Source organism: Sphaeramia orbicularis, chromosome 3 (genome assembly GCF_902148855.1).
Source record: "Sphaeramia orbicularis chromosome 3, fSphaOr1.1, whole genome shotgun sequence".
Lineage (NCBI taxonomy): Eukaryota > Metazoa > Chordata > Actinopteri > Kurtiformes > Apogonidae > Sphaeramia > Sphaeramia orbicularis.
The window spans coordinates 2,768,711-2,784,625 of NC_043959.1; the positions used below are offsets into that span (position 1 = coordinate 2,768,711).

The 15,915-nt window shown below is 36.1% G+C and overlaps 1 protein-coding gene across 1 annotated transcript; it reads left to right on the top strand.

Annotated features, from left to right (window-relative positions):
* The first annotated feature begins 523 nt into the window (after positions 1–523).
* Positions 524–2,144, top strand: fibinb (fin bud initiation factor b). Its single transcript, XM_030127633.1, has one exon. It carries the CDS (start codon positions 1,053–1,055, stop codon positions 1,677–1,679), a length of 627 nt encoding a protein of 208 aa, XP_029983493.1. The 5' UTR covers positions 524–1,052; the 3' UTR covers positions 1,680–2,144.
* The last annotated feature ends 13,771 nt before the right edge of the window (positions 2,145–15,915 follow it).

Here is a 15,915-nt window from a genome sequence, read left to right on the forward strand (position 1 = left end):
ACGAGTTACCTCAGATTGTTTTTAAGTAAACTCAACTTGATTGACTGATTGATTGATTGATGTATTTATTTTGAACATGAATGTCAAACAGAAGAAAACAAACAAACAAAACACTTAAACATAAGACATATAATACATATTCGAAAAGGAGTGAGAAGAAGTATAACTTATAATAACTTATCCGCTCTTACAATGAAATATGGACCACATCACACTCACAGTTGTTACAAATATTCTTTTTATTTCATATTTAGGAAACAGGACTTTTAATGTGTTTTCCTGTGGCTCCAGTGTTATGTAAGAACCACTTCAAGTGCAACAACACCACAAAACTTTTATAATGTGTTACTTGACTCAGTCCCTGCTGCCAGAGTCATGATCTAATAAAATAATAATAATTAAAAAAAAAGTTCAAAGGAAAAAAGAGAAGCCTGCAGGTCTGGAACTGAAACAGTACTATCTGAGGTCACTGATGAGCAGCTCAGAGCTTTCATAAATGTTTTCAACTGTTGGCTTTTAACGCATGTGCGCCAACTGGTGTCAGTAATGCTCGTTACCAGTGCGTCGGTGTTGTAGGTTTGTGGGAGCCTTTCACAGCCTGGCCCCACGGGTCAGCCTGGTCCAGACTGAATGCAGCCTTTAAGTGACGGAGGGGCTGTAATCTGAGAGGAGCACGGGGTTTATTATTAGCCAAAAAGCCGAGCGCGCCGCTGCACACATCCAGATGTTGCGTTCGAGGCGCACGGTGAAGACGCGGACTACAACTGAGAGCAAGTTTCACTCCATAGTTTTTGGTGTTTTCTGGAGGTGATGGAGGCGAAGAGCACCGGAGATACTTATTAAACACTTTAATCAGCCTGGAGGGAGAGGAGGGGGTTGAGGAAGAGCGACAACACAAGCGTAAAGGAACTGCGTAAAACTCCAAAACCAGAGCTGAAATGTTCGCGTTTGTGCGTCAGAGCGGCTTCTGCTTGTGTTCACACGTCTAGAAGAGTAGAATTTGTGTTTGTTTGGGCTTTTTTTTTTTTTTTTTTTTTGGACCAGTGGGTGTGATGGCTTTTCTTCTTCACTTGTTCCTGTGTTTTTGGATGGTGTCAGTGCCGGCGTGTGGTGCGTTTTTCCGCGGACCTTTACACCCGGAGATGTCCAACGGCACTTTCCATCATTACTTCGTGCCGGACGGAGACTACGAGGACAACGACGACCCGGAGAAGTGTCAGATGCTTTTTAAAATGACCGACGAGAGGAAATGCGGTCTGGACGAGGACCAGGACTCTGTGATCCGGGATGATTTCACCATCATCAAAAGGCAGATCGAGGACTCGGCCCGGGTCCTGGAGGGCATCGGGAAAAGCATCTCCTACGACCTGGACGGAGAGGACAGCTACGGGAAATACCTGCGCAGGGAGACCACGCAGATCGGAGAGGCGTTCACCAGCTCGGAGAAGTCCCTGCTGGAGCTGGAGGTGAAGTTCAAGCAGAGCCAGGAGACGGAGCTGAAGGAGGAGCACCGGCTCAGCGACGACTTCCTCAACATGATCGTCCACACACGGGACGTCCTGAAGGAGACTCTGGACATTTCCCTGGGACTCAAAGACAAACACGAGCTGCTGTCCCTGATCATCCGCAGCCACGGGACGAGACTGAGCAGACTCAAGAACGAATACATGAAGTTCTAGAGCCGGTTCCAGAGCCGGTTCCAGAGCCGGTTCCAGAGCCGGTCCAGCCTCTACAGCTGGGGTCCCTGCTGTGCAGACAGAGGCACTGCCTGCAGGGTGGGAGAACGTAAAGGGTTTGATCACAGTTATTTCCAAACATTTCTACATGAACCTGTGCCCAGTAGAGCTCCAACTGTCCAGCACACATGGTTCTGACAGGAGGAACTTCACCCAGAAAGACCCAGGACTGCTCCGACATGCATTTCCCTCTATTTTACCTTTCTGAAGCGATTTATCCCCATTTATTATAATATTATCTTCTGTCATTTTGCCTTTTTTGTAGAAAAAGTGAGTTTTTCCAGAAAACCTGAAAAACTCCTCCTCTATAACTGAATATTGGTGAACTATAATGACATGTGACACCACAGTACATTTTACACACCAAACAAAGACAGATCTCTAATTGCAATAAAACAAAATAAAATTAAAAAAAAAAGAAAAAAACAGATTAGTTGTTGATCTCCAACTATTCTGGCAGTCGATCGTGAAATCATCAATATTATCTGATTTCTGCGTCTGAAATTTCCTAAATATGCTCTTGTTTTCTTCTGTAGTTTTGCTTTTTTGGGTGAAAATCAGGTATTTTCCTATATTTAATTCACTGATCATGTAGGTGTCCATTAAAGCACAGAGTAAATTCAAAGGTTATTATATCAAAACAGAGAAAACTGTAGAAAAAGTGAGTTTTTCCTGAAAAAATGTCATTAACTGAACATAACCCCGGTGTGTCCATCCACTGTCATTGATCCAACTCCATGGGTTTTACTGGTGAATCAAAGCTGTAGAAGATGACGGTATTTCCACATTCATTACAGAGCGTCTGAATGTCCAAATGGGTCATATCTGATGACTGTGAAAACATGACAAACTGTATTTTACATCAATTATTGGCATGTATTGATAGGATTAGTGGATCAACAGGTTTTAAACATTCACATCATTAGATGGTGTCGGTTGACAGTGGCTGTTTGGGTCTTCATGGGTTAAATGAATGAAAAAAAAAAAAAAGAAAATATTCTCTCAAATTATGCTAAATTATTCTTTATCACATATTTGCAAAATAAACCAAAATATTCTTGAGATTGAAATGTGGAATCATACATTTAAAACAAATCTTTAAAAATGATGCGAGAAACTTAAATATTGAGTGCATGAAGTTCTATATTTGTGACAAAAAATCTGATGATCTGACATTATGGGGGGGGGGGTAGAACAGGCTGTCTGAAATCCAGGGGGTTTCTACGGTAACTAGGGAGCGTCTGAAGATCTAAATAGGTCATATCTGATGACCATGAAAAGATGACAAACGACATTTTACCTGAAACATTTCAGCATATTGATAGGATCAGTGGTTCAGGAGTTATTATATATTTTTAAATCAGTAGATGATGTTGGTCACCTTTAGCTGTTTGAATCTTTATGGGTTAATAAGACCAGAAGTGTCTTAAATCTAGACATTTTTCTATTGGCTGCTGTTTGTTTCCTCCTCTATAACTGAATATTGATGAACTTTAATGACATGTAACACCAAAGAACATTTTACAGACCAAACGAAGAAAGATCTTTAATTGCAATATTGAGAAAAAAAAAAAAAAACAGATTAGTTGTTGATCTCCAATTATTCTGGCAGTCGATCATGAAACCATCAATATAACCTGATTCCTGCGTCTTAAATTTCCTAAATCTGCTCTTGTTTTCAGCCAAACACATCATTTTGTGATTTGGGAAACATTTTGGTAGCATTCTCTGATATTTAACAGACTTGACAATTTAATTGAGAAAATAGACAGATTAATGATAGATGTCCAGTGAAAATAATCCTTAGTTTCTGCAATGACTTGACTAAATTTACAACTATTTTTGATCTTCACTGATTGGTTTGAGTCATGAAAAACCTCAAAAGTGTCTGATTTCTGCTCTGAAATCCTTTCTGCTGCCTTACCTCCTTAATGACAGTGAAATTTGAATTTCTTCTTGTTGTCAAACCAAACCTGACGTTTGAAGACGTTGTTTTGTGCTTCGAGAAACATTTTAGCAGCATTTTCTACGCTTTTATTGAACAAAAAACTAATTGATTAATTGACAAAATAGTCAACGGGTTGACAAGCAATGAAAATAAACATTAGTTGTAGATCTGTAATTCATCATTTGGTTACAGATTAGTATATTAAACACCAATTTTGATGGTTTGCAGAAACGGTCTGTTAAGCCTGAATTCTTTTTTTGGTTTCTTTCCTACTTTAACTTTAACTTAAACTGAATATCAATGCACAGACCAAACAACTAATGATTAATGGAGAAAATAATAATAATAATCTCATAAAATGATAATAAAACTCAGGGTTAGTTGCAGCCCTACTGGTCGTACAGGTGTTTTTTGGTTCGATATGTCTGTGTTATTTCTCTGAACCTGAACCCCCCAGGCCCCTGACAGTCCCAGTTACCCAGTATGCCACTTGGTTTTTAATAATCTGGTTAATTGCGTCTCATGTTGCAATTTGCGCCACAATAGTGTATTATGAACTAAAAGGGCCCTGTGTTTTTACGTCTGGGCCAAATGGGTCTCAGTCAGATGTTCAGTGTTCCTAAATACGTGTAGTTGTTTTTTTATTTTCACATGGCAGTTCTTCCTCTTATTTGTCTTAATGTAAGGGATAACTGGTTCTGTACTGTCCAGTCTGTAGGTTATGCACATGTTTCTCCAGGACCAGGTTACATGTTTAGAAACATTGTTCTGGAAAGACGTGTGTGGTACGAGCAAAAAACCCACTTATCCTGGGACATATGATTTCAAAAACTCATGGTCATATTCAAACTCAGAGGTTATATCCTGCCAGTAGTACTGTAAGAGAATATATTTGTGTCATGTAAATGTCATAAAGTGGGTGAGAGATAATACATTAAAGAAACAAAAGTTATGGTTGTAATGTTCTCTGAGAAAGTGGAGTAGTTAAAACCTTTTAAAGCACGTCAGTTTGTCTACTACGGTAAATGCAATACATATTAAGTCAAAGTAGACAATAGAACTGTGATGCAGTGATTTGCACATAGAGACACCCACAGTCTTATTTGGTGCAGACTATTGGAACAGTCATGCACACCATAAAACTGTAGTTACTTTGACAGAGAAATTACAATAACATTTTTCCAATAGTAATGAGCCCCGTTAACAATCATTTTAGCTCATTATGAAACATGTGATGGCTACTTGTCCTAGTAAATGTCATTTATAGCTGGTTCATCAAACATTCTGTTTGTGTGTAAAACAGTGGCTTTCCACATGAGTCAGGTAGAACCAGAACCACAACTGTCGGATGTTAGGTTCTAAATATTTCTGTTTCATGTTGAATTATAGTGCAGAAATGTTAGCACGCTCTCTCTGTCCGGCTGGAAACTAAAGTTCAGCAGGGACAGAGACTGGGAAAGCACATTTACCTGGAGACTGGGATGGACTGTTTCATTATTTATGGTCTTTTCAGTTTGATTTGGTTGAAAAAGGGGCTTTGGGATAGTCTTTACACGGCGGTCCTGCAGTTCACAGGGTGTCCCTGACGCAGTGGCCTGAAGAACCCAAAGTTTCAAACCTGAGCAAACCAGAGCAGCACGCTCTTCTCTGACATTTCAGATGAATGTTTCCAGAATACCAATGAATGTTTACATATGTAAACTCTCCTTTCCTATTTTAGCTTATAAGGCGAGCAGACTTTGCACAATTCTTTACCGTCCCAGCGCTAAAGGTTGTGACTTGGTTTAAATGCAAAGCCTACTGTGCTGTTTTGCACAGAGAGTATAATCGTAAAAAAATGTACAGTGTATTATTGGAAGTAAATAAATACTGTGAGCTCCATATCTAGAACACCTAAATATGTATTCTTGTTTATATAAAGTTTTGAAATAAAGCAGCGTATCTATTCTATTCTTGTTTACGGCAAAGATATTTGTTGAGATGTAATACTTTGACAGATAAGACTGCAGGCAGCACTCGAGGACTTCATTGTGGAACACTAATCTGTGTTACAACATTCTTGATGGATTGTGTTGTGCCTTCTCAAATAAAGAGTTTGTGTTTAAGGTACAAAATTGTTGCAAGAGCATGTTCTTTTTTTTCAGAAAATATGCTGAGACTTGGTCTAGAGCTGCAACGAGCGCTTCAGGCAGGGCTGTCCAACTCGTTTTAGTTCAGCTCCTCATTCAGCCCAGTTGGATCTGCAGTGGGCCGGACCAGTACAATAATAACAGAGAAAAAGGTAAAATTCTATTATGATCAGGTTTACATCGACAAAGTTCCCTTAAAAATCTGAATAACATGAACAACTTGAATAGTGTTAAGAAAAACAAGTGCAATTTTAACAATATTCTGCCTCGGTTTATCAGTTTATAATTTACACATGTGCGTTACAATCGCACAAAAGATTTAGTAACAGGCAGAATATTGGTCAAATTGCATTTACTTTTCTTGACACATTTCCATTTGTTCATTTTTGTTCAGGTTATTCACATTTTTTTTGTAAAAGTATAGTTTGGTAATGTAAATATTTTCATGTAATTTTCCTTTTTTTACACCAAAAAAAAAAAAAGAAAATTTGGGGTTGTCATTATTTATAGGTTATTTTAATGATATTTTACTGGTCTGACGCACTTGAAATCTAATTGGACTGCACTCTAAAAAATGATTCATGGGGTTAGTAAGTTAAGCTTAAAATCAAGAGCTTTTTCTGCTTAAAAAATTCAGTTTGTTCCATGTACACATTTAAATCAGTTGATAAGTTATTTTATTACGTTGGTCTAAAGGAAAAACAAGGAAAACAGACTTAACTTAATAACATATTCATTTTGAACAGACATTTCTGCCTTTAACTTAACAAAGAAGTAGATTAAGTTAGTACAACTTAAAAGTCTTGTAAGCTCCCTTTAAAAGCTGAGTACAGATCTGATGTGCCCACTCTAAGAAATGATTCATGGGGTTTGTAAGTTCAGCTTAAAATCAAGAGCTTTTTCTGCTTAAAAAATAAGTTTGTTACATGTACACATTGCATCAGTTGATAAGTTATTTTATTAAGTTGGTCTAAATGAAAAATAAAGGAAACAGTCTTAACTTAGTAACTTAGTATATTAACCCAGAAAGACCCAGTGCTACTTTTATGTCACTTCGCAAAGGAAATTTTCTCTATATTTACCCTTTCTCAAGTGATTTATCAGCATTTATTTACAATGTTATCCTCTGTATTTTCTATTTTATCAGTATAAATCATGCATTTTTCTATTTTTAATTTACTGATCATGAATATGTACATAAAAGCTCAGATTAGAGTTGAGGGTTATTATATCAAAAACAGAGGAAACTGCAGAAAAAGTGACTTTTATTGTAAAATGTAGCATTAACTGAACATAATCCAAGCATTTCCATCCACTGACATTGATCAAACTCCATGGGTTTTACTGGTGAATCAATGTTGTTGAAGATGACAGTGTTTCCACGTTCACTACGGAGCTTCTGAACATCCAAATGGGTCATATCTGATGAACATGAAAAGATGATAAACTGTATTTTACACCAATTATTTACATGTATTGATAGGATGAGTGGATCAACAGGTATTAAGCAGTTTAGATCAGTAGATGGTTTTGGTCGGTGATGGATGTTTGGGTCTTTATGGGTTAAGTTAGTACAACTTCAAACTCTTGTAATCTTCCTCTAAAAGCTGAGTTCAAAGCTGACGTACCTGCACATGTTTAACTGACAGGCCACGCCCACCACAAGGAATGGAGGGAAACACAGAAAGAAAAAAAAGAGAAACCTGATTTTACACCGAACTGGACTAAACTTTAAGGCTGGATAGAATTTAGCTTTGTTTCTGCAACAGTAGTTTGAATTATTCAAGGACTGAATGTGCACATTTTACTCCTTTCTCATTTAAAATTGTAGTTTATATTGTGGTGTGTTTGCTGCATTGCATTGTGGGTATTGGGTATATTGTTGTAAATGTGTTATTTTTTGTGCAGGGCTTCAGCAGCGTTGTAGTGTTGGTGTTAATTTGGAGTTAATGTGTGCATGCTGATGTTTATTGGCCTTTGTGTGTTTATTTGTGTATTTTTATAGAACTGCACCAGGAGTCAGAGCCCCAGGACAAACCACGACTAAACTGTTTAGTATTAATTACACTTACATTGGTTAATAAATTCTTTACCACTTGACTAATAGAAATTGCTACTTGTAATAGCATGGGGACAAGAGCATTATGTACAACTGAGATGTTAGCGTGCAGACAGATCTAGCATTTAAGAAGCATAGGTAAGTTAGCAGCATGATCATAGAACTGGACTTTCTGTGTGGAAGCTGTTCTAATGTACAGAAATAAGTTCGGCCAACTGAAAAAATGAAGGTAAAACTTGTCTGGACATTTTTGAGTAGAATAAAAGTAAAACAATAAGTCAGTTTAACTAAATGGAGTAGTTTTTACACAATTAAAATGAAGTTGGTTCAACTTAATTAAGCTTGTAGAGTAAAAAGTAAATCCTGTTGTTTGTACTAAAGTAATAGAGTTTACCGAACTAGAGAAGTCTGGTGGCATTTAAGCAAGATACCAAGTTGAAATAACTGAAAAAGATTAATGGAAATTGTTGCCTCAATTTTTTACGTTGAGCCAACTTATCATTTTTAGAGTGTATGTGGAACCTGAATTGAAATGATTTTGACACCACTGAGTGTTAATATCTTCAATGTAATTTTTGCATTTGTGGTTTACGGGATTAAACATTGCATTGTCACTGATCTTCAGACTTAGTTGATGTAAAAGGCCCAGATGTTGGAGCATTGTTTGGATGCTGGGGAAGTCCACGCTGTGTCCAGGAATCAGACCCCACAGTGGGTGTGGAACAGTGCACCCATGCAGACTGGATACAGCATCTGCACGTGTTCAGAAATGACCAAACTCCCCTCCATGTTTGCTTTCCAGGGTTCTGAGGTCTGCTGTGAATTATCCACACAGCCAGTGCCCCGTAATTAGAAGGCCTTTGAAGGAAGAAGCTGCTGGTTGGTATTTATGAGCAGCACAGATTTAAGGATGTTGTGTTGCTGGGACTGCGGTGGTGTTCCTCACAAACAACTTGTGTTCTGCCTGTGCAGAAAACAACATTTTTGTTATCCTTGTAAGTTCATGAAAAAGGTCCAGGGTGCACTTTGAGGCTTATGAATTAACATATCAACATCTAACACTTGAGAAAAGGACAAATGCCACACATCTATGTGTGTTATGCAACCAGTCAAAGTACATGGTGAGGGTTTTCGTTGGTATTAAACACATGGAATAGATACTTTGAGCCCAGTGACTACACTAGTGATGACGCAACACAACTCACATAAAGCACAGAAACCCTTCGCCTACACTCTATATTTCCATGTTTCCATAAGAGAGAGAGAGAGAGAGAGAGTTAGGAAAGAGGGAAAAGGGGGTTTCATCAAAGTAAAAACATTACTGGAAATATCCCACAGATGGAAAATGATACAGACTGTACAAGCATCTGAGAATGGATATGAAGAGACCAAGGGTACAATAGTTTTGGTCTTTCATTATGGTTTAGTTTTGTAGTTGTGACTCTTTTTTTTTTTTTTCTCTAATTCAGTTTGTTTTAATTTCTTTTTAGAGCAGGTTTGATAGTTACCTCTGCCAAGGAGGTTCTGTTTCTGCCAGCATTGGTCTGTCTGTCTGTCTGTCTGTCTGTCTGTCTGTCTGTCTGTCTGTCTGTCTGTGTGCAAGATAACTCAAAAAGTTATGGATGGATTTGGATGAAAATTTCAGGAAATGTTGATACTGGCAAAAGGAACAAATGATTACATTTTGGTGGTGATTTGGGGGGGGGGGGGGGGGGGGGGGCAGTGATCTGCCTTGGTGGAGATCTGCACTCTGAGTGCTTTTCTAGTTTTTATTAGTTTTCTTTTTTTTTTTTCAAAATGCTTAGTTGTAGTTGAGTTGTAGTTGAGTTGTAGTTTAGTTGTAGTTCAGTGGTCTCTTTTCTCTTCTTCTTCTTAGTTAGTTTTATAAGCACACAATACAGTTTGAGTTAGCGATAATTTTTTTTTTCTTTTAATTATAGTTTTTTTTTTATTTCAGCTGACGAAAATGTTTTTTCAATTCTAGTTTTCATCATTTCGTTAGTTTTTCGTTAACGATAATAACCTTAGAAGAGACGTCTGAAAACCAGAGGAACTGTATTGTTCTGCTTCATACTCTGATGTTAATCCAAGTGATGAACGCAAACCTTTGGTGTATCTGACAGGAACCTTTTCTAGAATGTATGATCATTTAGAACAGAACACACCTCCACAGACAGATTTAACATTAATTAACACAGTTCTTACAGTCTGTTATCATTAGAGGTCGTGATCGTGGATGGAGTGTATCTTTAATAACTGTGGTTCAGGAAGAATCAGGTTGAACCCAAACCAGAGGGTTGACTGTTTGGAATGGGTACGTGAAAGTTAGTGAAGGAGTGCTGTGTGTACAAATATGCTCACAATACAAATGATACTTAACTTAGTGACAATGTTGCATATTATATATTATATGTCTATATTTGTGTTGGTAGAACCATAACCAAGGGGTGGATGTACAGAGGGACGACCCCAGAGCAGTGGATGTCCAGAAGCTTCTCAACAAACAACAAACTGACAAAAAAAATGACTGAAAAACTCTTTACTCATCTGCATTTCAGATGCAATTTCTGTCATTTTTTTTTACAGAGCAAAACATTTACTTGTAGTTAAATCATTAGATTTTCATATTAATACATACACTTTTAAAGAGCTGCACTGCTTTATCTGAGCAAAAAACCTCTTGCCACTTGCGGTGTCATCTTCGTCATCTTCGTCTTGTCTGAAATGTGAAAAAAAAAATCATACTATACAGTACATTAAAAAGGCTTAGGCCACCATTAGGTTTGTTGTTTTGGCAAAGTCATCATAATCCACACCTCAGTGTATACAATCTGAAAATACAGGAAATATGAAGAGAAAGAAATGTTTCACGTGAAAATAGCAACTAAAGAATGTCCCGTATTTAGTGTGACCTGCGTTTGTAATTAACATTAACATGTCTTTAACCTTTTAGTACGGTCCATATTCAGCCCAGTTTGATCTGCAGTGGGCCAGACCAGTAAAATAATGACTTAATAACCTATAAATAATGACAAATCCAAGTTTTCTTTTTGTTGTAGTACAAAAAACCCCCAACTGAATTATGAAAATAATTACATTTTATGAAAAAGATGTGAAAAACCTGAAAAAACAGAAATTTCATTTGAAAAATTAGTGCAATTTTAACAATATTATGCCTCAACTTATTATTTATACATGTGCATTACACACAGTGTTCCGTAAACATTTGGGAACAGGCAGAATATTGTTAAAATTTTGGAGTTTGGAACTAAAATTTGAACAATTTCTACAATATTCTATCACAGTGGATCCATAAATGCACCAAACATTTAGGAACAGGCAGAATATTGTTCAAATTGCACATTTCAGGTTGTTTATCTTTGTTTTTATTTATGTATTTATTTGCATTTTATTGTGAAAGAATAGTTTTGTAAATGTAAATATTTTCACAGTGTAATGTTATTTTTTTCACTTCCATTTTTTTCTACATGATTTTTCACAAAGAAAATTTGTGGTTGTCATTATTTATGGGTTATTGTGTTCTTTTTTCTGTAGATCACATTGGTCTGTATGTGGAACCTGAACCAAAGTGATTTGGACAACCTGGACTGTTCAGGTTCATTTATACACTTTCATCCTGCAGGGCCGGAATGGAACCTTTGGCGGGACAGATCTGGGCCCCGGGCCGCATGTTTGACACCTGTGGTCTATATGATTTATTCAGTTTTAGATTTATTAAATACATTTTCTGTTATTTCACTCCAGGTTTTATTCCACTCTGACTTTTCTTGAGCTACTTTTTGCTACAGGAATGGAGGTCAAACTGAATACTGACATCAACCTGGAGAAGCTGTTAAGTTGAGATTTATTTATTTTTAATACTTTATATACCCTGTGTTTTCTTCTTATATCTGAAAAAAGATTGAGAAACATATGTCTGGCCATTGCAACTTTGTAAAAAGATAAAGGGGTCCTAAGACCTTGCACAGTACTGTTTTATAAATGATTTTCTGTCTTACTGGGTTTTTTTGTTGTTGTTTTTTTTTCAGACATTGCTTGGTTCCTCCCACTGATGTCACGAAGTTCAATGTGTAATAAAACTTAATTGCACCAATGTATTGACACCAGTGTGAACTGGTGAACTGTGTTTAATCATCACAAACTAAATTACCTCATGTAACCACTGGTTAATCATTGTGAAACGAAGCTTTAAAAATAAACAAATCACCTGTTCGTGTCACTTTGACCATCTGGTGAATCCAGAAGGCAGGAGGGAACACAGCAAGAGGTAAGACTGACACAGAAAAACACTGTAATTTAAACAAATATACTATTTTCTTTTGTTCAGACCAGGTATAGTTTTTAGATGTTACCTGCTTGACAGTTTCGACTGTGACTCCAGTCTTCCTCAGAAGCGTCATCCGACATGAGCACGTGACACGTCAGCAGCACGTCAGATGATGCTTCTGAGGAAGACTGGAGTCACAGTCGAAACTGTCAAGCAGGTAACATCTAAAAACTATACCTGGTCTGCACAAAAGAAAATAGTATATTTGCATAAACCAGAAGACAAAATGAACGTCTTTAGCCTTACTGTAATTTAAAGTTAACACTGGAGGTTCTCATCATCTTAGATATTCAGAAGTGGATATTCGATAGAGCTGAGGATTATTGTCACAATTAACTGATAAAATATCAGAAAATGGTCCATTGGTGTTTCCTAAAGTACACATTGATGTTTGTAAATGACAACAAGACCTTTAATGACACACATGAAGGAAAGAAACCAGAGAATATTCACATCTAAAAAGCTGGAATCAGAAAATATTGACTCTCTTACAAAAAAAATTAAAATATTAGACAGATTATCAATGAGGGCTGGGCTATGAAACAATAATTATCATGATAATTATATTTAGCATGATATACATTTTCCTTTTGCTGTAATGGTTTGTTTTGTTCACATTCTCACCTAAAACACTTTGAATGGGTCAATATTTTTTGTTTTACTTAAATGTTTTTACTCATACTCAAGTATTTTGTCATGTTCAGACCACAAAGAAAAGTCTAAAACCGCAAACAATGGACTTAGTGAAGGTTCAAACTCTGACTGTATTCTGTTCATCACAACATCAGAAAAATATGTGTCTTGGTGTGGCTTGTTTTGTATTATAAGACATTCTTGTCTTCTTATGTCTTTTAAGAATAATTTAATAAACCAAAAAAATAGCAGTTTGGTTTGAAGTTTCCATCAGGAAAAAAAAAAACATCAAAAGAAATATTCATTGTATATTTACTGTGACAGTTATGATAGCAGTCTTGTTTTGCTAAACCACTCTGCACTCTACTCTATCAAATAAATAAATAAATGAATAGCTGTTGATTTGTATCATTTAACCCTCAAAGACCCAAACAACCACTGGCGACCAAAAGCATCTACTGATCTAAAATGTTTAATACCTGTTGATCAACTAATTGTGTCAATACATGGAAATAATTTGTGTAAAATACAGTTTGTCATGTTTTCATGGTCATCAGATATGACCCATTTGGACGTTCAGATGTTCTGTTGTAAATGTGGAAACACTGTCATTTTCTACAACACTGATTCACCAGTAAAACCCATGGAGTTTGACAAGTGACAGTGGATGGAGATGCGTGTGTTTACATTCAGTTATTCATATGTTCGATGATAAAGTCACTTCTTCATTTTTCTGTTTCTGATTTAATAACCCTCAATTTGAATCTGAGCTTTTATGAACATCTACATGATCAGTGCATTAAATATAGGGAAAGACCCGATTTTCACTGAATCAAAGCAAAATACGGAAGATAATATTATAATAAATGGTGATGAATCACTTTAAAAGATTAATTAGGAGGACTGGTTGAAAATTGTTGATGAAATTCACAAAATGGAGAGATTAACAGTTATGCTGATATATACTATATATATTATACTTTACATGGTAAGGTGGGGCAAATTAATTACTTTTTTTTTTTTTTTAATTAATGTGTGGTTTGTCTTGTAGTCCTGTGAAATGTTATATAAACTGCTGCTCTAAAAATTTAATTGTGTAACTTGATGGCTATTTCATAACTATAACCAAAATTATCTTTACTATTAGTAGAAGAAGAGGAAAGAACAAGAGAGAAGAAGGTGGCGAAGACCCTCACAAGAAAGCATCAACAATACAAACAGTAACAACCATGGTGACAATTATAATGGAAACAATAACTACAAACAGAACTGAGTAAACTGGGCAGAAGAGAGAGAAAAAAAAAACTAAACTACACACACACACAAAAAAAACCCACAACAGTGAAATACATAAGACCTATGAAATGACGAATATAAGAAAAGAAAGCATGAACAAAATATCATATACCACGTTTGCACATATAATACCTATAACAAATAACACCAGTAACAAATCCACACAACAGGGGTTCACATTCATCTGCTGACAGAGTTCACGTCTTTCAACGATGTTCTACATCCACACAGTGTTTTAATGATTCGCTTAAAGACGACGTATCATAGTGTTTTTAAAATGTTCCACTGATCATGTAGAGCACAGGGGTCAAACATGTGGTCCAGGGGCCAAATCTGGCCCACCAAAGGGTCCAGTCCGGCCCTGGGATGAATTTATGAAAAGCAAAAATTACACTAAGATATGAACAATCCTTTTAGTTCAGGTTCCATATTCAGTCCGATTCAATCTCATAATAACCTATAAACACTCACAACTCCAATTTTATCTCTTTGTAAATGTAAATATTTTCATGTATTTACACTAAAACAAAGTATAATTTTGCAAAAAATCTGAATAACCTGAACAAAAATATGAACAACCTGAAATGTCTTAAGTGCAGTTTTAATAATATTCCACCTGTTACTAAATATTTTGTGTATCTGTAATCCACTGTGATCTGTACGTTCTAATGAACATGTGGAAATGATAAACTGAGGCAGAATATTGTTAAAAGTACACTTACTTTTTCAGTTTGTTCATGTTATTGACATCTTTTGAAAGGATAGTTTGTAGATGTAAATTTTTTCATAATGTAAATTTACTTTTTTCGCTCTAAAACAGAGAAAAGTTTGGAGTTGACATTATTTATGTATTACTATGTTATTATTTTACTGGTTCAGCCCACTTCAGATTAAATTTAGCTGAATGTGGAACTGAACAAAAATGAGTCTGACAGCCCTGCCATATAGGAGCAGAATGTGGAGTAAAGTTAGGATTATAACGCTTATCTCCCTTGTATTAGTGCAGATACACGTGTTAGTGTAGACTGTTATCTCAGTTGTATTATTGCACATCCTGGTGTTAGTGCAGGGGTGTCAAACGTGTGGCCCAGGGGCCAAAACTGGCCCACCAATGGGTCCAGTCCGGCCCGCGGGATGAATTAGTGAAACACAAAAATTACACTGAAGATATTAACAATCAAGAATGTCAAAATAATTTTAGGTCAATTCCACCTAAAGTGGGTCAGTCCAGTAAATACTATCATAATAAACTATAAATAATGAAAACCACAAATTTTTCTCTTTGTTTTAGTGTAAAAATAAAAGTAAAATTAAACAAAAATGTTAACATTTACAAACTAACCTTTTACAAAAAATGTGAAAAACCTGAACAAATATGAACAACCTGAAATGTCTTAAGAGAATTAAGAGTAATTGTACTAATATTGTGTCTGTTATTAAATGTTTTGTGTATTTGTAGATCCACTGGGATCTGTACATTGTAATGAACATGTGAAAATGAGAAGCTGAGGCCAAATAATGGCATAAATTGTTAAAATTGCACTTTTTTTCTTAATAAATGTCATTTTGGTCATGGTTGTTCATGTTTTTTCCACATTTTTTTTAAAGGATGTAACAATGTTGATAATATAATTGTACTTTTTTCACTCTGAAACACATAAATTAGACATACACATTTTGGAATTGATATTCTTTTTGTATGATTGTGTTATTATTGTCATGATCCGGCCCAGTGCAGGTCAGACTGGGCTGTATGTGCAGCTGAA